This window comes from Ptychodera flava, chromosome 15, assembly GCF_041260155.1.
Source record: "Ptychodera flava strain L36383 chromosome 15, AS_Pfla_20210202, whole genome shotgun sequence".
NCBI lineage: Eukaryota > Metazoa > Hemichordata > Enteropneusta > Ptychoderidae > Ptychodera > Ptychodera flava.
Genome location: NC_091942.1, coordinates 32,710,960 through 32,732,455, shown reverse-complemented (window position 1 = coordinate 32,732,455; position 21,496 = coordinate 32,710,960). Strand labels below are relative to the sequence as shown.

The 21,496-nt window shown below is 34.7% G+C and overlaps 2 protein-coding genes across 4 annotated transcripts in view; one reads left to right on the top strand and one right to left on the bottom strand.

Moving 5' to 3' along the window:
• Window positions 1-16,890, bottom strand: part of LOC139151931 (transmembrane channel-like protein 7) — a 57,201-nt gene extending 40,311 nt beyond the window's left edge. The window contains exon 1 of the mRNA XM_070724988.1: window positions 16,576-16,890. Coding sequence (XP_070581089.1) covers window positions 16,576-16,615 — 40 coding nt within the window. The 5' untranslated portion in view covers window positions 16,616-16,890. The remainder of the gene's footprint in view (window positions 1-16,575) is intronic.
• Window positions 1-21,496, top strand: part of LOC139151930 (transmembrane channel-like protein 6) — a 41,998-nt gene that overhangs the window by 982 nt on the left and 19,520 nt on the right. The window contains exon 2 of one of the 3 annotated variants that reach the window (XM_070724984.1): window positions 10,023-10,164. In XM_070724984.1, coding sequence (XP_070581085.1) covers window positions 10,059-10,164 — 106 coding nt within the window. In that variant the 5' untranslated portion in view covers window positions 10,023-10,058. Of the gene's footprint in view, window positions 1-10,022; window positions 10,165-16,342; window positions 16,512-18,659; window positions 18,829-21,496 lie in introns of those variants that run through there. The other 2 variants (XM_070724985.1, XM_070724986.1) reach the window with 2 other exon arrangements.

The window sequence follows — 21,496 nt, the reverse complement described above, 5'->3', positions numbered from 1 at the left end:
ATTGGCCAACATTTCTAGGTGCTACTTTCAACCGTGACCCCTTTCTAGGAAAGGTGCTTGGTTTTACAAATTATATTTAGTATGAAAGCAATTAATTTCAGCAATTCAATTAGTGACAAGCAATATAATGATCTTTGCAGTTATTTATTCTGCTGTTATGAAACATTAGTGAAATTAATGGCATTTTATTGCATGGTTGACTGAACGAGAAGTGAGTTGCTGTACGGTATATGCTCAAACTATTGTTAACAGCTGAAAATGCTTTTTATCAAACCTTATCAGAATTCACTGTGTACATGTTTGGGAAGCTACCACATCAATGAAATGTCTAAAGGTCTTGATAACCCAAAACGTAGTTGAAACTATGGTTTTTTTCTATCTTGTATAAACTACGTGGATAGTAAGATGTCACGACTTTACGAAGTCATTTGCTATCGGCCTTCAAACGCTCCAAAATAAACGCGACAAATTGGTGTGAGAATCTGGAGTATACTGAAGCAGCACAAATATATGATTGAATTACTAGTTGAGGTACCAGTCTGGATCGTAATGCTTTCAGTAACTGAAGCTGACACACCAAGATGGAGATTGTAACACAACCGTATACTTTATTACAAGATGGCAACCGTGTCGTTCACCGACTCAACTCTGATCTGAAGTCTAGTGATGCCTATTGGTAGCCTTTGCTCTCCAGAAGTCTATCTTTGCAATGTAAACAATATTATGGTACAAACTTTGATAACCTGAAGGTATTAAATGTACTTGTAAGGAATTTCATAGAGGTTTTCAGTTTATCTCGACTATGTGACATACATTTACAAAATCTGACTAAAAGTAAAAGAGATTGCTGTCAGTATTGGTAACTACGAAGTTTTGTCAAAGTCCAAGAAATTTTCCTTGTTACTTCGAAAAAAACATAGGAAGAAAGTTCTTAATAAACTGGTCACCATAGTTTTAAAGGTATCTGCCACAAACTTAAAGGGAAGTTCACCAAGGATGATTTTTACATATGTGGTAGCTCTGTGGTCATTTACCCCAGAAAAGCTATTTTCATCATTTATAACTCGCCCGATTTTCTACGAAAATGATAAAAATAGTACAGAAAGTTGCCCATGTAATTTGAATCATGGGAAAAAAGCCCCAAGCTTGGAGCTTGCATCATGTGATATGGAAGGGACCATCTTCGGGTGGGAATGGCCCCCACATTGTCCACTCACAGTAGTACAGTAGTAAATAGCAACACAAAATCTGGCAGTGGACAGTTTATAAAATTCACCGTTTATGCAAGGATACTCAGTATACACAAAAGTTATGTTAATACGCACAGCCTGGTTTGAGCCTGGGTGAGTGGACAATGCCATACCCATGGAAAAATGGTGCCTTCCATATCACATTATGCAAGCTCCAAGTTTGGCGCTTTTTCCCATGATTCAAATTACATGGGCAACTTCCTGTACTATTTCTATCGGTTTTTGTAAAAATCGTGCAAGTTATAAATGGCGAAAATAGCTTTTCCGTTCGGGGTAAGTGACCACAAAGCTAGCACATATGTAAAAATCATCCTTGGTGAACTTCCCCTTAAGCTCTACTATTTAAGCTTTTGGAAATGTCCAAGCCAATGCTTCCCCTCCAGAAGAATTTCCTCGATTTTGGGAATTTTAATATTTAAAAATGACTTAAAGGGGAAGTTCACCAAGGATGATTTTTACATATGTGCTAGCTTTGTGGTCACTTACCCCGGAAAAGCTATTTTCGCCATTTATAACTGGCACGATTTTTACAAAAACCGACAGAAATAGTACAGGAAGTTGCCCATGTAATTTGAATCATGGGAAAAAAGCGCCAAGCTTGGAGCTTGCATCATGTGATATGGAAGGCACCATTTTCCCATGGGTATGGCATTGTCCACTCACTCATGCTTAAACCAGGCTGTGTGTATTTACATAACTTTTGTTTATACTGAGTATCCTTGCATAAACGGTGAATCCCTTATAATAAACTGTCCACTGTCAGATTTTGTGTTGCTGTTTACTACTGTATTACCGTGAGTGGACAATGTGGGGGCCATACCCATCTGAAGATGGTCCCTTCCACATCACATGATGCAAGCTCCAAGCTTGGGGCTTTTTTCCCATGATTCAAATTACATGGGCAACTTCCTATACTATTTTTATCATTTTCGTAGAAAATCAGGCGAGTTATAAATGGTGAAAATAGCTTTTCTTGGGTAAATGACCACAGAGCTACCACATATGTAAAAATCATCCTTGGTGAACTTCCCCTTAAGAAATACCATCGATCATAGCCATGTAACGGTAATATACCTAGTCATTGATACAGGGGTGATGCTATAACCAGGAAATTGCATTACAAAGATAGTTGTCAGAGTCAGTGGACCTTCATATGGTACATGAAAAATTGTGAAATTTATCCATTTGTGCATTTTCAGTAGGTTATTGCAGTCATTAACTACTTTGTACAGATATTTATTGTCCTCAGTAGTATATTGTTTAATAATATTCAGTAATGAAGATTACAGTTTTGGGCACTTCTAGAGACACTGGTACCGAGTACGACAATTATTACAGAGAGTTTACAGGCTAGCGTGTTAGCAGATGGAATAGACTGTTGTTAAACTGAACAAAAATCATGAGCTAGTCTGTCAGAATGCAAATAAGGTATATTACTTTTTTGACGTGCAACAGACCAAAATAAAACTTTGGTTTGCTTGTGGTTGTGGCCTAGTTTGCACAGGGTAAACAGTTTTCAGACATTTGTTACAAAGCTGACAAAAGCAATATCAACACCATGACAAACTAGAATTGATGGATGGTGGAGGCACTGGCAGAACTCATGACCAGTTCACATGATCATATGATTATGCTTGGTTTATTCAGAATTTGAGGCCTCTGGCCTTTCATACAATACATGAAAAGAAAAAGTGATACAGACACATTGGGCACAAATTAATTTCATGCTATACATGTTTGTAAGTATTGAAGCAATAAAGTATTATTGGACACTACAGAGATTTCCCCTCTTATTCTAAAAGTTTGAAAAATGAGCTTAGATAGATTTATCCAAGTAGACGGATTTTGTTCCAATAGTTATGTAATGGAACATCAAAGTTTCAAGACTGCATGGTTTTCAAGAAATTTAATAAGTATGTTAACCAAAGTTTGATGTACCCTAGTCTACCTTTGGTCAATAATCTCTCTGAAGCAGATATATGTATATGATACCTGACTGAAAGTTCACTTCTATGTATTTCTACCATGCTAAACTCTATGGATCAGTATCAAAAGTGAGCATTATGAAAAGCTCTTCCATAGTTCAATTTTCAATCCGTAGTGTTTGAAGTTACCATTTTCAAGGTTATTTAAAGTTTTCACATGTATATTCCATAAAACAAGATTGCAGTCTCTGTAGCAATTAATTAACATAACTTAGGAGTTGGTAATTGACATGTTGGTATCAAAAAAGGAAAGGTCATCCAGTATAGTTCTTTGGTTGTATGACCTTCTGCCTATTGTCTGATATCACTGTATGGTACACAACTATCTCTGTCTCGTGTTATGCATCAGTGATTAACAAAGCAAACACAGTGCAAGGTCTCTTCAAATTGCAATTTTCTTCTTTCTTCCTAGCAATGCATCCTTGTTGCATTCAGATCAAGCATTGGAAAGTAAATTTCTCACTTTTTCTACGTAAACCTTAAAAAAATGGTAAAAAAACCCCAAAATCTTGGAAAACTGAACACCAGGTTGTAGAGATAGTATTGGGACCAGGATAAATCACAACCTCAAAATAAATGTGTTTTTGTTCGTCAGGAATTGCTTATTTGGAAATTTAAGTTTTATAGTATATGTTTACAATACATATAACTGTATTATTTACCTTTATTGCCTAAGAGTGATTTTTAATGAACTCTTTAAGCAAATGTATTTAACCCCATAAATACTTTAATACCATGTATGACAAGTTGGGGATTAATTGCAATTATTTTACAACAGTTGTCTTGTCAATAAAAGGCCAGCACAGATTCTTTGAAATGTTTAGTGTGCAAAAAATATAACAGGATGGGCTGGGCCTCTGGTTTTTTATGTACATTCTTCTTAGTTACGAGGACTATTTAATGGTTTCTTGAAAGCTGTGGATAATTCACAAGAATGGACAATTCTTGATATTGGCCAGTACGGTTACTGCTAGGCAAATAACAATGCGTTTTTATTTGTATCCTGTTATTTTACTACACATATTCTGATAGATGAATACCTGTTAAGGCCATAGGTTATGGACCAAAGAAGTGAAAGTTCAGAATTATTGAAGATGACTCACCATACCCTATTTGGTGGCACTACGACACTGGTACCATACCATACCATACCATACCCACACCTCAAATCAGCATTACAAGTTCCACATTCTTGAAACTAACTTTAGTGAACATTAATTATCTTTAGTATTTTCAATAAATTTTTCTGTTTCCCGTAATTTTTTATGTATTTTTCACATGATTTTGCTCTATTTTTGAAGTACAATTTCTTGTCCTATTGCTGAATATGAAATTCCCAGTGTTTTCACTGTCCAATGTTCCTGTTGAAAACTGAATTCAAGTCCAGAATTGAATCCAGCTGTCTAAAATATTGCATTGTACATTACATAATGAACATAATGCACCGTGTTGACGAGGTCAATATTTTAGATTTCAATATACTAAGGGTACATAATAAGTAAATTTACCTGATTTACAGACTAAAAATAATGTAAATATTTTCAAAAATTCTAGCTTTTCTATCTTTAAAGTGTTGTTAATGTGTGGCTGTGTGGTATGAATTTGTTCACTCACAGCATGGCAGCCTACTTCTATTTCCAACGAAGTAAAACTGGTATGCAAACTCTCCTTGATATTTGACAGATGATCTCATATCGTCAACATATTTTTCAATTCAATTTACCAAAAATACCCAGAAATGCAAGGTATTTAATTTTGCAATGTGTATACCAGTAAATGATCAATTTTTGTGTAGAATAACCTGTTTGTCTGTTTCCTGACTCAAACATAAACTCCACAAAATTGGAGAAAAAATATCCTTCCTCATGACTTGTATTATCATATCATGAATTGTAGATTTTGAATAATAAAAACGGTTATTGCATTATCGAGGTTGATAAAATTGACGATCAATCAAATTGAATAATCAGATATTTCTTTAACTCACCAGCCACTGATAGGGGTACTCTATTTATGAAGTCAATTCATGATTCCTTTACTTTTGTTTGTAGACATGGCAGAGATAATGGAGGTATTCTGCTTTAGTCATGGAAGTAAATGTTAGTGTTAACGCTGATCTCAACAACTTCAAAACGTATAACATTTCAGACACAATTAGACCTGTACTTAAAATTCTGATCTCTGTCTGCAATAAATTGACCTTACTTTTTAACGATAATCATTTAATAGCGTGTGGATGAAACAGATGTTGACAAACTAATTGGTCTTCCATCATGGCTTCTATGATAGTTTCCTATTTTAAAATAGTACTGGCCTCTGAGAGGACGACAGATGTTGTGTACATTCAGTGGATGACAAAACCCTCATCTCTTGCTGAACCATTTCCAACAAATCGATACATAAATGCATGCTCATATTTGGCTTACCAAGTGCAGATCAAGCCCAGATGGATGAGAAAGGCAAACCTAAGTTTTACTTCATTCTTGTCTGTGTGTTGTCTGGAAGCAAGTTAGTGTGGGAATAATCATCTAAACCTAAAAATATCTCTGTCAGTGACTGGACAAATTGATTGTGACAGAACAGTCTGCTAATTTCCACATTTTAATATAGCCAGATGGACAGTTGCATTTATGATATTTCCCCAAAGCATGTTTTTAAAATCTCACCACTAATGCCTTATCATACCATACCGTACACCATGCCGTAATATCCATAGCAATAAATGAAAATTCATTTAGTTCCCTTTTTGTCAACAGCTATTTTTGAATTAAATTTTCATGACAGGAATGAACAGAATCATAAAAGACCTTGAGTAATAAGTAATTTGAATTTTAACATTTTATTTAATGATCACAATCATGATAAATCATAATGTGTGTTTAATCTCTTAATATGCAGCAACATCAAAGGCTAATAAAATTGATCAAAGTATACCAGGTAATGTAGAATAAATGTGGGTAATAAATGGACCTGGTTCTGATAGTCTAATAAAATTCATTGAAGTAAACCAGATATTACTGTATTATAAATATAGATACATTGTACATGTATGAACTCTGAATGGATATAGCGAAAATTCAATATTCACAGATCAGCTTTCTTGAGATTAAGTTACATGCATTTGTTATGGTAAAAAACTTGTTCAAAGTTACAAAACCAGGATTATGAATATATAATTACGAGTAAATTGCTGCAGTACAGAGGTGAAGAGAGCTTATTAACAGGTTTTTAGTCAAAGGAGTCTTTATTTACACAAATGTAAAATTCTCTTTATATTCAAATACTGAATTATGATCAGCTAAAATATCATGCATAATCATAATGTATGTTTTTTAAGCTTTTCACTTGGTATTTTTGTCAAAAAGATACACTAAAATTGCTGAGATGTGTTGATATTTCAATTTTAAGTCGTACAAACCCTAACATCCCACACAGTGCAAGTTAGTTTATAGATTTCAGGAATGTAAAATTTTTGTTAATTCACAGGTGAATGACAAAATATGTCTCAAGTCAGTGTGTAACCGTCTAGACTACAGGTAGAATTGGAAAAATACCAGGTAGCATTTGGATATTTGTTTCCATATTGCATTATTTTATATGCAGCTTGAGTGCAATAAGTACCAATATCAAATTGACCCAGCCACACATGTTTAGAACCTTTAATACCTGGTACTCTATAAATTCTGCAAGCTGATAACATAGCATTGTTTAATTTGGTGGATTTCTTTTGAATACCGATAGGTCTGTGATGCCTGCCTGGAATTAAAAGTGCACAAGATCCTACAGTGTTTAAAACCTTAATATTTACAGATTACAGAGTAAATTTGAGTGTAATAAGGCAGAAAAAGAAGAAGTATTGACATTGTTGCGAATAATCCTTGTATCTCCAACTGCTAAGGGTACACCTAACTTTTTATATCATTTTGGGCTAATATTAATCAGTCAAGAAAACTACTTTGCACTCTGCGTTGTTACACTGATGAGTCGATAAGCTCACACACTGTCACCCAGGATTGCATTGTAACAATAACAGTTATTCAAATATTAAAATTTGCTTTTGGCAAGCAAGCTTCACCATATTCCATAGAACAGAGGAACAGGCAATCTTACAAACTTTGATTTGTTAATGAATCGATTATGTATCAAATATGGTATAACTTACCTAGCGTACCATCCGTTCAACAACAATGTGTCAACTGCTCTAACATCTAAATTTAAATGTCGTTATATAGAGCTACAATTTGCATATTAGCAGATGTGCTCTATTTGTTTTCATCTCTAAATCCAGACATAAGTAGTAATCATTGTTTTACTAAACATGCTGTTTTCTTTCTACAATGTTTGTATACTAAAGTCTAGATTAAAGGTAAAAAAAGTTATATGCAAACATAATGTTTGGAGTTCAGCAAGAATCACTATCTGAAGTCACTATGATATTCCAACGGACATTCTGGATTATTTGACAGTGTCCGTGAGAGTTTATCAACAAAATACCATTGGCCATTAAGGTGGTTGGAAAGGCTAGAGCGTCAGTTATAAATTTCAACAAAACTATTAAAATATAAAAGTAGTCAACATTCTCTGTGGAACAGAAAAAACTAGACATTTGGGCACAAAGGCATTGCAGAGTTATAGCCTGTTAAAACTTCTGAAAAACTGACCAAATAAGAAGAAGTTGGGGAGTCCTTAGTGTATTAACTATGGTAGAGGTCCCCTAGCTTTTAATAAAATGTTTGAAAAGGGAAAGTCATTATTTGCTGTTTTTCAGGAAAGTTTGACAAGGCGGTGCTGGCATTCAGAGTGAGTGACTGCTATTGTAAATGCATTTTTAGATTCTTTGAGTGTCAAAGAGGTGTCAAAAGTGAGATTAACCAAAAAAAAACTGCTCTATGACTTCAAAAGAGGGGTGCAAATGTGGCTTGTTTTCAACATTTTTGACAGAATAACAGTTTTCCTACATAATTTTATACCAATTTAATCCAACTTTGAAATGAGATATGGACATGGAATTTTTACAGCCTATTAACAAGGTTGCAGATAAGATTTGTACGGCACAATTTTCCTGTATTTGAAGTACTTTTTGAAAAATCACATTTTGAAATTTGAAAGAATTTTTAATAATTTTTTGATATATAAACCCATGTAAAATCATAAAAACAAATTTTATTTACAAATCCTGCCGTACAAATCTTGCAATAAATAGTGTCAACATATTTATAACTAATTTGGTAATATTAATACTATCCAATTATTATTAAATTCAAATATGTAAAAAAAATATGAAAAATTAAATTTTAATATTTTGTTGGTGTCATATTTCAAAATCATGAGTGCAAATATACAATTTTTATATTCTTTGGAGAAAATATTAACTAAGGGAGTTATCCTGAAAATTTGAACTAAATATCTTGATTATAACACTTGAAACTTGACATTAACTGTGAGAAAAGAATTGGTGCAAAAATAGCCTTTCCAACCACCTTAAGGACTAAATTTTACCTCCATATTTTCATGATGGAGGCAGCTTTCTGGAAATTCTTTTACCTCAAATCTTTGGACAAGTGTTGATTAAATCTATCCCTTGACAACATCAATTGCCCCACAATTTTCATTTGTGTTCATGTTGTACATTCCTTGTTTTGACTTCATCAAGATTGAATATTGCAGCTATGATGATGAGCTGAAGATATCGTGCACAAAATACATTGTTTGTAAACAACTCCCTTTAAAGAAATTAATGTAAAAATTTCATTTAATTTGATCCAGCCAGAGTGGAATTAAATTGTTTTGAAATGTTGCAAATGGAAAAGGAAAATAAAAAGCCAGAAAATTGGGTTATTTGTGTAAGTTTTCATAAATTTACACTTCTTTCCTGCCCAACTTACAACTGCTTGTCATCATAGTAAGAGCTGAACCCAACCAATCTTGGGTTTACAAATTTAATGGAAATTTAATAAAACTTTGCAAAAAAGTGATTTTTAGCAAACCTTGTGTTATGTTCAATGCCATTACATGCAATACATTGTAGGGAGAAATGTACATGTACTCTCGGAGAGATATTGTTCAAATTTTAGTAGTTCGACTTCCAGATAGCAACAACAGATATAACAATAGTAATTTGCAAGGTGCTGTCTGCTATAATAATATTATTCACTCAGACATTTCAAAATAAATCAAAAAAATGCTATGGGCAGAGTTTTTATGTGATACCATTTCTGACTGCCAACCCTGGCATAATTTGAATATTGCAACTGGGGTACCAGAATAGTATTTTACCATGTCAAAGGTCACCTAGTTTTATTGAGTCAGGGTTAATAAAGAAAATTATTGCATGCTTCTTTTAATAGTAAAATTTGTTGTTCGTAATCCTCCGTCACAGCTGCAGAATTTATAATAATAATAATATTATGGCGTGCATCCATGTATCAATCATGTGGATGCGTTGTCTCTGTGGTGACACATAACCAATATAGAAATAACTATCTTCCTGCAATCTATTCATGTAATTATGCATTTTGATGGTACAGTGTTCCAACCTGTGCTTGCTAAGTTAATGCTGCATGTCGATTGACTCTTGGAATGTTACCCAATACAGTTGTCCCTTCTCAGGTTTCAGTTGTAACTTTTGTTTCATTTATTTGCTCATGTTATGTGATAGGTTTAGTCTGTACGCGGCATTTCATTCCCCAGACCATTTACATTACAAACTGAAATGTTTATCACAGATTACTGCTCTGAATTCTGTGTGTTTACCTCATTGCATGTTTCACTGTGTATCCCAATTTAGGTCCTACAACATTAGAAGTCAGATGATTGTAAGACAATGGAGTACTACAACACAGCTGCCATAGAGGATTATGAGAGAGAGGTACAGGAGAGCTCAACGCAGGAACGTATGAATGAAATACCTTTGGACAACTTGGGCCATGGTAAGTTGACCATTTATTCCACCTGCATACATAGTATCCTCATTCTGTCTATAAGTATAGTTTTTACACATAAGAATGTAAGTATACCAGTAAACTTCAAAAGTGAAATGTTGTGAGATGTACCGGTACATGCATACACCTACATGTATTATACTTTTAAAAATCATGTGAAGGAGTCAAGACCGTACATCAGTGTATGGTTGTAAACTTTCATGAAACTTCTGTGTTGAGAAGGATGTGTTGACAGATTGAAAACATATGACATTTTATGGTAAAAGCAAGTGTTTACATGTAGTCTTCATTTTGACTAAATCATCAGTTTACATGTAAGTATGTTTTCATTCAGTGTATGTAATTGTATATACATACTGTCAGTTTGAGGAAGACTCGTTGACTTTTGGTTTCCATGTATATTCAACAATGATGTAAATATTATTGAGTGTTTACAACCACCTGACTTTATCCACATGATTGATAGAGAGCATATACATGTCTATGTATGTACATGTAACTTTAGTGTTTGTACAACCATTTTATGCTCAAAACTTGATTTAGAAACACATGTAGCTACTAGACCAATGTAGCCTAACCCTGTATCTCCACACCCTGGTTAATACTTGTTGTCTGTTTTTAATGGATTAATGTATACTTGGAAATGAGGATGAAAGGGATGGAAATCAAAAGTTCTTCACTTCTAAGAGCTGTTCAGTAAATTATAATAGTTACCCAGTTTCACTTTTGCTTGTGTTTGAATGAAAACTATTAAATTTGACTCGGTGCTATTCGAGGTCAAGGCCTTGTAGTCACTGAATTACATTTCAAATTGTAAGAGTATATGCCATAATAAATTTATCCCCGTGTTAATGTATTTTAGAAATAACTGTTTGTGGGATAACTTCATTCAGTTTGTTTGAATCATTCCTGCTATGTAGTTTCTTTGAGACTGCAATTGTAATCACCGCATTATCATCAATTTCATGCTTCAACCACAGGGAAGCCGGGATAAACAAACAAATAAACAAATAAATAAAAAGACTCCAACAAACAAAATGATGAATAAACATACAAATAATTAATAAATGTAAGAGAAAACAATAAATGAATAAGAATTGAAATAATTGCAATGATTGAACAACACATGCAAGGTGCGATGTCAGCATCACTGCTCACAGCAATTATATATCACTACCCACGTCATCTTGAATGTTGCATTGTGTTGTCCAGTCAATTATATCAGTTTTTTTCAATTTATCATTGTCTCGTATTTATTTATTTGTTAAGTTATTTGCACTTTTTTGTTTGTTTGTTTGTTTGTTTGTAAATCTGGCTTCCCTGTGCTACAACCAGGCACAAAGTTGTGGAGATCAATGACACAAGGAAGTGGAGATAGGAACACTGAATATTGTAACAGTACCTTTTGTCAGGGATTAGATTTTTAACTGGGAGATTGAATTTTCACTACCACTGGCACCAGTGTGCCATGGACGTATATGATTGTCAGAGCACATATTGTGTTACATGTAATACTCAAAACACTATCAGAGGAGTTACCAGACAGAAGTATTAAATGTCAACATACAGTTTGACCTAGTGGCAATCAGCCTACTTGTAGTTCATTCATCGTACTATGATTATTGACTGTGTGGAAATGATGATTGGCAGTTTTATATTATTGTGATAGTACTTCAGAGTTATTACTAGATCAATGTATATTCTGTCACCTGGTAACATTAAGTGGCACTACAGGTGTGTTTCAAGAACTTGTGTGAAATATACGTTGATGTAAATTACATGTATTATTGTTAACTGCTAAATTTTTGTGCAGACTTGAATTCATTTGTCAAGCATTGCATAACATATTGCACAGTACACAATGCATAGTGTCAGCAAGGGTAATATCTTATATTTAAACATACTACAGGGAGAGGAATAACAAAATGCTCCTAATGTGAACATCTTTGCAAAAGTTACAAGTATATTGTGCCATTAATTTATTGCTGATGTGTGCTCTAATACGTAATAACACATGAGAGCGAGGGCAATATCACGATTTATTGCCTGCCCAAGGGATGGTGGTCATGATCGAAATACTGATGATGCCCGAGCCGTAGGCGAGGGCATCATTCGATCATGACCACCAGCCCGAGGGCAGGCAAAAAATCGTGATATTGCTCAAGCTCTCATGTGTTATTATTTTTATTACACCGAACAAGCAAACATGCAAAGAAACAAAAACACAAAGACTTCTTCGAGTACAGTTCGCCTTCTGAGTCCGGACCTCAGCGTAAAATTGTCAGTGCCGAGTCTAGGGTTGCCGCTAAAGTTTGCCGATCTCCTCGTTGGCGTATCCAAATTTGTTGCTTGCATAGTCGCTGAACACAGAAATTGCACTCCTTGTTGCCACTTTCGTTCGTTTGCTGTTTACTTGCATCAAAATATCGTCTAATTGTGCCGGTGACAGCTCTGCATGACATTTCGCAGCCATAAGTTGCCAACTGCAAAGTACAGCAAGCGAACGACAATTTGTTTTGCGCAGAAAGGATGCGCAGTAAGTAAAATGACGTCATCCATGTAATATCAAATGCAGAGGGCATCATCAAGTTCGCAGAGGGCATCATCACATTCGCAGAGGGCATCATCACGTTCTTTTACATGTCACGTGAGTCGTGTTTAACCAATGGCAGTGCACGCTGAATGAGTGAGGTGTAATAATACGTTATAGCATAGACAGTAGAGGGCCCCCTCTATTGTCAATGCTTATAGTTGTCTGTGTTCAATCGTCATTTCAAAACACTGTATAAGGATTATGAGGAAAAATCCAATGCTCAAATAAATTACATTTTGATTTAAGCCTGTGAAAAAATACTGGCAATGCATGACACTTTACCACTTCTGTCTTGAGAAGTGGCAAAAGTGGAGAAGTCTGGAGTTGTTTTCAGTGATCCTGAGATGGAGAAGACAATGGCTAGACTGAATGCCCTTGAAAAGACTAGTGTCAAAACAATGTATGCTGACTACCAATAGATTTGATGAAGACAGGTGTACGCAATTTGTGAGAAATGTTTTTGCAAGAATAGCATGACAGTTTTTTTACCTGCATTATTATATCAAATTGATGACATCATCTGAATAAATTGATGACATCATCTGACTGACACCATCAACATGCAAAAGATTTCTTTATCAAATTTATAACAGCTGTTTTTTTGACATTTAAAAAAAAGATTATCCTTGTTTATTGCATAGTGCACTTGTTCAGTTTTTTATATAAATTTGAAAAACTGCAGCATTTTGTTATCTCTTTATCAGCAATTTGAAAGAAAAGAAATGGCCTGATGAAATGCAAATTAACTTTTAGAAGAATTTTGGCAGCATTTTCATGAGATGCAGTATTAGTGATGTAGTAGGGAACTTTGAACAAATTTGGTAGAAGATCAATACTAGTAATAGGCTACTCTGTGTCTGAAATTCACATCTGTTGAATTTACTGGCAATGACCATGATTTCTTGCACGCGTGTATCGCACCCCTGACACAAAAATTATGAAATGCATACATTACAAGCAATAAACTGTAAGTCAACTCGTTAATTTGACCTTTTAGCTATTTTGAGTTATTAAAAGTTTGGATCATTAACTTTCTTTTCATTCTATTGTTAATGAATTTTAAAAACATCAAAAGTAATATTTTTACTAGAATTTAAATCTGAACACCACGACAGCAAGTTGTTTGTTGCCACACTTTTGTCCAGGAGTTAAAACTAACAATTTTTGCTCCGCTGTCAGCGACGCGGAGCTTATCAAATAGGCTGATTCTCCGTCGTCGTCCGTCGTCGTCGTCCGTCGTCCGTCGTCTGTCAACAATTGCCTTCTTCTCTGAAACCGCAAGTCCGATTGCTTTGAAATTTGATATGCAGTTCACCTAGGGTGACCTCACTTAAGTTTGTTCAAATCGTGGTGAAATTTGCATATTTGTATTTTTGGGGCATTTTTTGGTGTTTTTGGTAAAAAAATCTTCTTCTCTCAAATTTGATATGCAGTTTACTAAGGGTGACTTCAGTCAGATTTGTTCAAATCATGGTGAAATTTACATATTTGTATTTTTAAGGCAATTTTTGTCATTTTTGGTAAAAAAATCTTTAAAAATCTTCTTCTTTAAAACTACCGATCAGATAGCTTTGATATTTGGTACATATGTCCCTAGGGATGATCTATTTCAGATTTGTTCAAATTGTGCAGAAATATGTAAATTTGCATTTTTAAGGCAATTTTTGCCATTTTTGGTCAAAAAATGTATTTCTCAAAAAGTACTGGTCTGATTGTTTTGAAATTTGGTATACAGGTTTCTATAGATAAACTAAGTAATATATATTGAATTTCTGATGAAATCTGTAATTTTGTATTTTTGGGGCAATTTTTGCCATTTTTGGTCAAAAAATGTGTATTTCCAAAACTACTCATCTGATAGCTTTGAAATTTGGTATACATGTTTCTATAGATGAACTAAATGATATTTATTGAAATAATGGTGAAATCTGCAATTTTGAATTTTTGCGGTAATTTTTCCCATTTTTGGTCAAAAAATGTGTTTCTCAAAAAGTACTGGTGTAACAGCTTTGAAATTTGGTATACAGGTTTCTATAGATGAACTAAATTTGATCTTTTAAAATTATGATGAAATCTGCAATTTTTATTTTGGGGGACAATTGTTGCCATTTTTGGTCAGAAAATTTTATTCTCACAAATCTACTCATCAGATAGCTTTGGTTGACATGTTCTTAGGGATGATCCAATGTGATATATTCAAAGTATGATGAAATCTTCAATTGTGTATTTTTGCAGCTTATTTTAGCCACTTTTCTCTGGCCACTGCATTGAGCTATCAAAGATTTTCACCTTCTTCATCAACATGTGTCAAAAATAGTTATTCTCTACATAAACACAGCGGAGCTATATCGGCCGCTAGGTCGCTTGTTTTTTATACTTATCCGTATTGTTTTTTACTTATAAAAAAATAAATAAAACTAACAAATTATCAATTTTTAGGAATCAAGGCAACTCATTATTTGAAGGTGTGTTTTCATAATTGCTATGGCTTATATATTAGTCGCACCAGCGGCTTACTGACTACGCATGCGCTTATTCATAATATACTATGCGAGTAACCGGAAGTGTACCCTTCTTTCGTGGGCGCCGCCATGTTTTTTTTTGAGTACTCGTAAATAAACAAATACGAAACAAATTATCATTATATAACATGCCATTTATAAAATATACCTCTTTTATTAGCCAGTAAATGTTATTATGCGCCTTGTCGCTGATACAGAATATTGTTAATATAGAAAAAGGGAGAAAACTGTCGTGCATATGAACGGTGGCATACGCAAAGAATGCTGGGATTGAATTTTAGAAAAGCGCCCCCAGTGTCAATAATTAAATTCAAAAATTGCCAGTTTTTAGACGGAACGCTATAGTTTTCAGCTTGCAAGTGGAAGTTGGGCAGTGCGGTTACCATTGCAATGATAATGATTGCATGATACGTCCCTTGTTTAACACAATAGGCTGTTATCAATGTAAAACTTGCAAATTTTTGTCCAAAATTTTTACACGTTTAATACAGAAAATCTATAGGCCTACCTGCACTGCTGCAGGGTTTGACGTCCGCACGTGTACGTACGTGAACTGCTTTCATCAGAGGGAAACTGGGCATAGTTGTCATATATACGTTTATGAAGTAACAATTCATTACATTTTATCATGAATCAATACAAATAACATTGCCAATCTTAACCCCAGGCGCGACACCAGGGCTGAGCCCTATATAATATTATGATAACCTACATGTACAAGTTCACATAGTCTTTCTGTAACTTCCTACCATGTAGAGATGAGTGTGAGTGCAGGTACAATTATGTGTCATGTTTTACCTCAGAGGTACATCTAAAAATTTCTAACTTTTAACTACATGTACAAGTGTCTAGTGGTACCAGACAAATGTGATATTAAAACAGCAACCATGCTGTTACAACCAATGCATATGTCAAATTGGTTGAAGTAGGAATATTGATTACCCTGTAGGCCTTGACACCACGCCATAACTGGCGCTGCCCTTAGGTACTGTGCATTCACACAGTGACCCCATGTTATGTCATTAAAATTGCCAACCAGACACTGCCAGCCAGATACTCTGTTTGTCAGTACAGGGTGATTTTGTCCTGTGTTTAGGTTGAACCAGTGATACCCAAGTCTATCCAAGTCAGGACGGTACTGGATTATTCTTGGTGACTGCATGCATGTACCTAGTTTACCATGTCAGTACGGTGTGAATACATCCCACTTCAGTTCACAGGTATAGATAAATTTTTTGTTTTCCTAAGCTGTCTGCCATGGCAGTCTTACATAAGGGAACTCACCTGTTGCTCCGTTCATAGTAGATGCACGATACATCAACATGGTTTAGCAAACACCAAATGGCTTGAGTCCACCTCTACTTGGTAAAACAGCGTACATGTACACAGGAAATACATGCCCATGGAGTCAGCCAGCTTGGACTGACAGTGTGATAAATGATATCACTGTTTGCCAAAAAGGTCATTTGAGTTTATGAGCCATGGGGACACAGAATGTCCGGTGAATTCATTGTTTCATATATCAGTGTGAGTGTCATGTTAGACAGCTCAGCTGATGTAAAAGTTCTCTGTACATTGGCCTCAGACTAGTATCAGATTGATTTTCCTGAAAAACTATGTGTGAGACGAAAAATGTAAGTTTAGACGTGAAATTTAGTTTGTTTGTATTCATGCATGCAGAGATGCATAATATAAAATGTCAACAAACTATTGTTTCCATTGTGTCATTAAGTATTGAAGTACAATAACAAGTGATGGAAGTTTCATATAACAGTTTCACTATTTATGTTCAAAATACAATGCCGATCCAAAACTTTCTGACTTCTGGTGTAGATTGCAATATCTGAGAAATTTATCAACTTTACAAAAGAGCAGTGAATATGCAACTTTATTTGTGTTGTTGTAAGTTTCCTTGTTTCATTATCTGTTCATGAGTTCATTGAAATCAACATTATCTCTTTAAAACTACCAGTACATGCAGCAATATTTCAAAAAATATCTTCCTTTGACATGTTTACATAGTCTCATGTATATGAGTACATGGGTACATGAATGTTAATAGCCCTTGACTGTACAACATTCACGCAACATGTAACCTAGCCTCCACTGATTAAAATCTCCTGATAAAACGTAACATCCATTATCGTTTGTAATTTTCTGTTTTACCGGGGTTTTCAACTTAATTTTCAAGACAAAAATGTTGCATGCTAAACTCAAGTTATCCTTATTTGATATTAATGTAGATAATATGATAAAGGGAAAATACATGTGCAAGAATTAGAATGAGTATTATTACAATGTTATGTAATTTTCAGCTATCAGAAATGTTGCAGCATTTATGTCAAAGAGAAGATAAATACAAAGAAAGACACAAAATGTTTTAGACCTGTGAATATCTATATACTGTGAATACTTCCATGTGTAGTCCATGAATTTTGAATTAAGATATTTTCCTGTAGCATACATGTATAAAGCTCTTTGCAATGGTTACTTGTTGATTATTATTGTTGAAAATTATGATGAATATTTTTATAGATGTTTGGTTGAACCTTAACAGTCCACAAATTTGCATTATGATTATTTTGATTTATATCTTTTGCCAAAAAATCAGTGTGAATTCTCTCATGAAATGGATATTAGATAGATTGTATCTAACTCCTTATTAAAATGCAAATTAATACTTTGCCAAGCAGTTTCTATTTTTTATGAAAATCAGTATCTCTTAGAGTAGTTTCATCTTCATATGGCACACCTGTTTAATTATATGTTACAAGCAACATATGGCAAATGACAGTAGTTCTGCCTTACTCTCTGTCTGTATGCAATTTTTCAAAGCCAATTTCTAAGTTATTCAATAAATCTCACTTCGCAATTCCCGTAATTTGATAATGTAGCCTGTGCAGTACCTTAGATGTATGTAATATTTTTTAGATTAATTAACATCCCCTGTCCTTGTCAAATCTTTTGTGAATGACACAACAAACATGATTTCCATTCTAATTTTCAAGGTGGAAATGGGCAAGTAAAGAACAGCCTGTATGATACCTGTGCAAATATTTGATGAATTCACAAAACATTAAATAATTAAATGACTGATGTTTGTATTGACAATTAAGCCATTAACTTGTACTGCTGTGGATTGTAATAATATTTTTTTGTCTGAAACACCTCCCAGCCAGTATCACATATTTGTGTATTTGCTTTCAACTATTTATAATAATACAATCATTGCTTGTTAGTCTGGCTGTGGTCCTGGTGCTGATTCAGTTCCTGGTTCACTGACCATAGTTGTGTCTGCCTTACTAAGCGGAATCCCATTTGTGACCTCCCATTCATATGCAAATTTGAAATTGACATCAGGGGCATTTAATTGCCTGTGTGGCTATACCAGTCTATCATATCACGCAAATCAGCTGTGTGCATTGTTACCCCTACGAAGCAAAAAAACATAACACACTCCACACTCGAGTGTGTGAGTTGGAAGTACGCACAGCAACAGGGTGATGGCAGCCAGCAAAGAACCACAGTTTGATAACTGTAAGTGATTTTTTGACCATATTGGTTTTTCACTCGATAACAATCGCCAGTTGCGCCTGTAATGTCCAAACAGTAGTGTTACAACCTGCCTTGTCAGTTTCCATTCATTGTATGTAAATTTCTCAGTATGATAGCCGGTCAGTCAAAATAATACAAATGTAGGTACATGTATTACAAAGGAAAAGTGAATCATGAAGTTAATATCTGGAAAAAGTAACTGTTTACTGTCGTTTAAATTTTATTCTCTTCATTGTGAAAGATAACTTGCAAACAGAGTGTTATAAAATGTTTTGCTTTTGGCTGTTGGCAACAGCTAGTACGAAAGAAACATTTGTAGTTGTTTTGTGCAATGTCCTTCGATAATTTCCATCGGTGGACTTTAGGCGTTTGTCATTGCACCATTGTTTTTTTTGTTTTGAAATGGAATAACAGCAAAAAAGTGGCTGTGAAACAGGAAGAAAGATATCATATGATTCTAATAGTGTATTAGCTGTAAGGTAATGGAACTATCACAGGATAATTCCAGTGTATGTAACATATGTAAAAGGGGCCGTGCCAGCTAGCACACCCCTGACATGAATGTTGTTAAAGCAGTTCAAAACTTTGATTTAGTCTTCTTAGAGTTTACTGCTCACATATTGAATGGATATGAATACATTTAGATATGAAATGTTTAAAGTATTCACAACCATGACTGTAAAATATGTATGCATCATGCCCTGTTTTATGATCAACACTGAATTTGTCCTCTCAATTAATTATGCAAAAATTTATTTACAAGTCAATGAGTTATCACAAAACAAAGGAATTTTTTTCGCATTCCTACACAAGCCTTTACAGATGGCACAACTTGTGAAATGATCTAGTCAAACTGCATGTACAGTAAATTACGGTCTTGTAAGGGTATGTAAAGTTAACTTTGAGTTTGCTTCCAGTCAGACAAGCTCTGAGGGTCAGTTTAGGTCAAGGTTTTTGAAACTGGACCTTCTAGAAGTGAGTAAACTGGGTCAGCACCAAATGTAAACGGTAGAGTTTTTGTGGTATGTCGATAATGTGATTCAGGGACATCCAGAACAACAAGTGTGGACACACAAAGTAATTGTTATGGCCAACAATGATCGTGTGAGTTCCAACACAGGCTTTCAGGTACTTTGTTGGTAACGCAGAAAGAATAGAAAGACGTCTGTAAGACAATGCATTGGTACATAAAACACACCATGGCTTTGTAGAAGGGTATGCCCAACAATGTGATTCACGTACATTCATTACTCTGAGAATGAGAATCTACATGCATGGTGTACTTGCATTCATGCAGGCACCAAATCATATTCATGCAGTTTTTGCCACTTTAACATACATATGAATACTGCGAGCTCCCCCTACCCAAACATCTAATAAAATGGAACATGAATTTTATGCTAGAATCTTTTCATTTCAACGCTATAAAGGCAATGAATATATCTCAACTGTGTGTGTTTGGTAGTGTACTGTTAAAGGAAGTTGAGTCAGAAAATCCATTTAGGTCACACAATGCAACACCTGTGACAACATATAACTCTCAAACACTGATAAACTTATGACAGATTTCTTTATAACCTGTTGGGTGTCACCTGTCACAGCATTGTACCACTGTACAAGCAGTGTGTAAGACATACCACAAATCACTTCAATCAGTCGACAGCAATACTAAAGATAAAGTGCATTATCATACACCTCATATACCTCATTCCTGTGTAACGCTATGGGAGAAAATGCCCTCACATTTGTGTAATAATTTGCCGTATCACGCCCAGGCACACTTTGTCCAAATATAGGCAAGCATGTGCATTTCAGAACTAACTTCATTCTGGTTACAACATGCGTTGCTATCAGCAATCGTCTCCTCATTCTGATCGTACAGGCAACAGTGATGTTAGCAAAATTGGGTGATATTTTTCATGGTTTCATATTAAAATCCAGTATTAACGAAGCACACTATCGATGATGTCTGTGTTTTTGAAAGATTTGAAAGTAAACTGAATATAAATCAGATTGAGTGCAATCATGTGATAGAATAATAAGTTGTAAAGCCATCACCCGTCACCCAGCTTCAAGTATACAGTCATTTCATCACAAAATGGCCACAAACTTTGAGGCACAGTATTTCTTTCAGTTCAGCTTTTTGCTGATGATCACATCTCGCTGCCAGTGATGTAATTTTTTACACCACGCCATTCTTGTCACACCTCAATTTACGCCCCATTCTTTGTTTGTATATGTACAGTACATTGCTTTACAAGTTCTACAGGTAAACAAATGATGTCATTATGTATATCAATGTGTGACAGGATGCAGCCTCACTTTTCCAGTAAAATTACAAAAATGGCGATAGATGTTTGATATTGCATATACTGCTATTTCCATTTTTTTGCACAATATTTGTAAATAAACATATTTATCATTCCGTAACGTACATGATAAAACCTTAACAGCCCTGATACAGGTTTTACAAACCTTGATCGTACATGTATGGCGTACTGTCCCTCACAGGCTTGGGTCCTTCCCCCATGCAACCTGGGTCCACAAAACCTGTATCAGAGCCATAAAGATTATGAAAAGATTTCATGAGGGATAGTTAATATGTTTGTTTGACATTTTGGAATTTATAAAAGTATACAGAAATATCACT